Here is a 3,473-nt window from a genome sequence, read left to right as displayed (position 1 = left end):
TTGGATTTAGTTTGGGGAGGATTCACGATATTATTTGGCAACATCATGAGCTCATTGTCAACCACTTGAGCTACCTTACCCCTGAGAACAGGAGTCACGTTAACACCTAGCACTAGAAATAGTGCCAGAAATTGTTTCTTCCATTCTTGCTTCCATTATTGCATTCATTTGTACTTCTAGTTTTGCTCCCAGTTGTGCTTCATGTTTTGCTTCTGGCATGGCATAAAAAATAGCTTCCTTTTCTCTTCCTAATTAGCACCAAGTTATGTTTCCATAGTAACATCAAGTTTTGATTCCAACATGGAATCGCTTATTGCATCTAGCTTTTCTTCCATTATGACATATTCTTTAGCTTCTAATATAGCTTCCATTATAGTGTCTTTTGTAGCTTTTAATATTTCTTCCATTATTGCTTCTTGGTTTGCTACCTAAATGATTCCTTGTTTGTTTCTTTGGGAATGCTAAGTTTGGCTTCTAATATTGATTCCATTATTACTTATTTGTTTGCTACCTGGATTTATTTTGGTTTTGCTTCTCAGGTAACAATATTTTTTCTTGAGGGTGATTAGGGTTCTAAGGAAAGTACCGACGGCGCAGGTAGCACAGCTCTGGCTCTGTACACAAACCAGTCCAAATCTACTGTTGCGTAGCGGAATATCAGAGTACTAGAGCAGCGCAATGGAATCTCCTCAGGGGAGGGCGTCAAAGCCCTCCCCATCGCAGCACGATCCTGAGCAGGTGTTCCTCTTTGGATCGGTTAACAGGGAGATCTTGAACAATGGGAACAGGCTTCAGCAGGAAAACAAGAAGACAGAAGGACGAACGGACCAAGCTAGCGTTACCCAAGATAGAGGAAAAAATATGGAAGAAATCCCGAAGGTTTCCTCGACAACATGCAAACCAATAGCCAAAGAGCGACCATGAATAGAGCTACCTGGACACAAGATTGATGCACGAATCGAGTTCATGAGGGATCATGCCATTATTGGGAAGTTTATAGGGTTCTGGCCGACAGAAAGAGCCTTATACGGGTGGATCGCTGTGAAATGGAAGCCCAAAGGATTCGTTACCCTGCAGTTAGGGCCGAAGGGTTTCTTTACAGTAATTTTTTACTGTATTGAGGACAAACTCAGGGTATTGGGAATAGGGCCTCACTTCTTCAACGCAGCAGGCCTATATATGAGAGACTGGATACCTAGATTCAACCCGGATAAGGAAGATCTCACCTGGGCGCCAGTCTGGATCAGAATGTATGGACTTCCAGACGAATATTGGGACGAGGACATTCTCAAGAACATAGGAAATGGACTAGGGGAGTACATCAGGACTGCAGAAGAGACCAAACTGTGCAGATTCATTTCCTATGCACGCATCTGCGTCTTCATGCGCTTGAATGAAGCCTTACCAGAATTGATAAGTCTCTCCCACCGTGACGAGGAGTGGATTCAACCCTTGGACTATGAGCATGTACCCTTCCGTTGCAGGAGATGCCACGCTCATGGGCATCTTTTCCGTGACTGCCCCCTGAACTCCAAAGCCACTTCTCATGACCGTTCTGTTTCTGCAGCTCAGGATGGCTTCACCAAAGCCCCAAGCCGAAGGCGAGCGCACAAGAAACCCTCTAATGGGTCTAAGCCACAGCAAAATAGCACCAATGGCCCAGCTTCTAAGAACATTTTCGAAATCCTCGCTCAATCCTCAGATGAACTCCCCCGATCTCTGAGTCTAACCCTTCCCATCCCTCATACTCCTCCCCTCCCCCTCCTTCAGCCTCCCCCCCCAAATGCCAATCCCCCCTAATCTTCAATGATTCCCCCTCAGGAGATCTGAAAGAACCGACAAAGAAAAACAAGGACATGGAAATTGATGGAAAGCTAGATCCTCCTTCTAGCTCAGAGATTAATGTGGAAGAAGGTAGTCAAGTGCAACAGATGGAAGAAGAACCAGAAAGCATAGATCTGCATGGCCTAGACATTCTGGAATTGGAGCTAGCATGCAAAAAGAAAGCATATGACAGCATAACAGAAACCCAACTCAGCAAGCTGGAAGTGGTTATTTCAAGAGCATATCAGCAGCAGCAACTAGGTATTCAACCAGGAAGCCAGTGGGATGGTAGTCACCCCCCAAAAGAAACCAAAAAGAGAGGACGAAGAACAGATCTACAGAGAACGATCAAGATTGGGAAACTCCTGGTAGACTCAGGCAGGTATGCAAAATTGACAAAGTACTATAAACCCTCTGCAAATAGTTGAACCATGAAGCTTGTATCATGGAACTTAAGAGGGATCAATAGCCCAGGGAAACTCAGAATGTTAAAAAACATGATTAAAATGGAAAAGCCACAACTATGTTTTTTCCAGGAAACTAAATGTAACGGATCTACATTAGGTAGCATTCTCTCCAAAGCATGGCCAGGATGTCGCTCAGTGGCAGTAGATGCCTCTGGAGCTTCAGGAGGGCTGGCCATTGCATGGAATACTCAAGCGTTAAATCTCTCAGATTTCCACGCTTCTCATCATCTCATACAGGAAGCCTTCCACATTTTGGGTATGAATATCCATGGAAACCTATCAAATGTATATTTCTCGCAAGAAATAGGAAGAAAAATTGTGCTTCTAGACACCATAGAGGCTTTGAACAACAACATGAGACACCCACTCTGGATCATCGGAGGGGATTTTAACATGATCACCAGGCTATAGGAGAAGCTTGGGGGAAGGAACAGAATGGAACAAGAAAACATCCATTTCAAGGACTTCATTCAAAACACCTCCCTCGTAGACCTGCCTTTTTGCAATGGAACCTTCACTTGGAGCAATCGCAGAGCGGGAATACACCAAATCGCTTCCAAACTAGATCGCTTCCTTATCTCAGATAACGTGATTCACCTTGGAGGAGATATCATAGCAGCAATTCTTCCGCACATCGGCTCAGACCATTGGCCGATAGCCCTCCAATGGCAAAGACCAGGTGATTTGACCCGAAGGCCCTTCCGATTCGAAGGATTCTGGCTCTCGCACCCCGAGTTCAAAGACTTTGTCAAAACCACATGGACTTCTTTTATCCCTCCAGAAGGGTCTAAGATGTATAAATTCCAACAGAAGCTCAGGTTCCTTAAAAATCACCTAAAGCGCTGGAACAGGGAAACCTTTGGAGATATCTTTAAAGCGCAACAAGAACTAAATCGGGAACTGACGGATCTCCAACAAAGAGTAACCACAGAGGGACACACTGAAGTGACCTTGGAGTAGGAATGACGTATCCACAAACAGATTGAGGAAAGGCAGAAGCAGGAGGAAGTTTACTGGAAGCAAAAATCTAGGATAAGATGGTTGAAGGAGGGCGAACGTAATACCAAATTCTTCCACAGAACCACCATTCAAAGAAGAATGCACAACAGCATTCCGTTCATCCAAAAGCAAGGTGGGGTAAAAGTAGAAAAGCATGAGGAAATTGAGAAGGAATTTCTCAAT

The 3,473-nt window shown here is 44.4% G+C and overlaps 1 protein-coding gene across 1 annotated transcript; it reads left to right on the top strand.

Moving 5' to 3' along the window:
• Window positions 1-966: 966 nt before the first annotated feature.
• LOC149194199 (uncharacterized) lies at window positions 967-1,800 on the top strand. Its single transcript, XM_089407578.1, has one exon. The coding sequence runs from the start codon at window positions 967-969 to the stop codon at window positions 1,798-1,800; it is 834 nt and encodes a 277-aa protein (XP_089263704.1).
• The last annotated feature ends 1,673 nt before the right edge of the window (window positions 1,801-3,473 follow it).

This window comes from Pinus tabuliformis, chromosome 2_2 (assembly GCF_031772625.1).
Source record: "Pinus tabuliformis cultivar Carrire ecotype Pingquan chromosome 2_2, CPIR1, whole genome shotgun sequence".
Classification (NCBI taxonomy): Eukaryota; Viridiplantae; Streptophyta; class Pinopsida; order Pinales; family Pinaceae; genus Pinus; species Pinus tabuliformis.
The sequence above is the reverse complement of the archived record's forward strand: the minus strand, read 5'-3'. Positions and strand labels throughout refer to the sequence as shown.

Bases quoted from the DNA above. Each gene is read 5' to 3' on its own strand.
- LOC149194199 (XM_089407578.1), top strand. From the start codon at position 967: ATGAGGGATCATGCCATTATTGGGAAGTTTATAGGGTTCTGGCCGACA.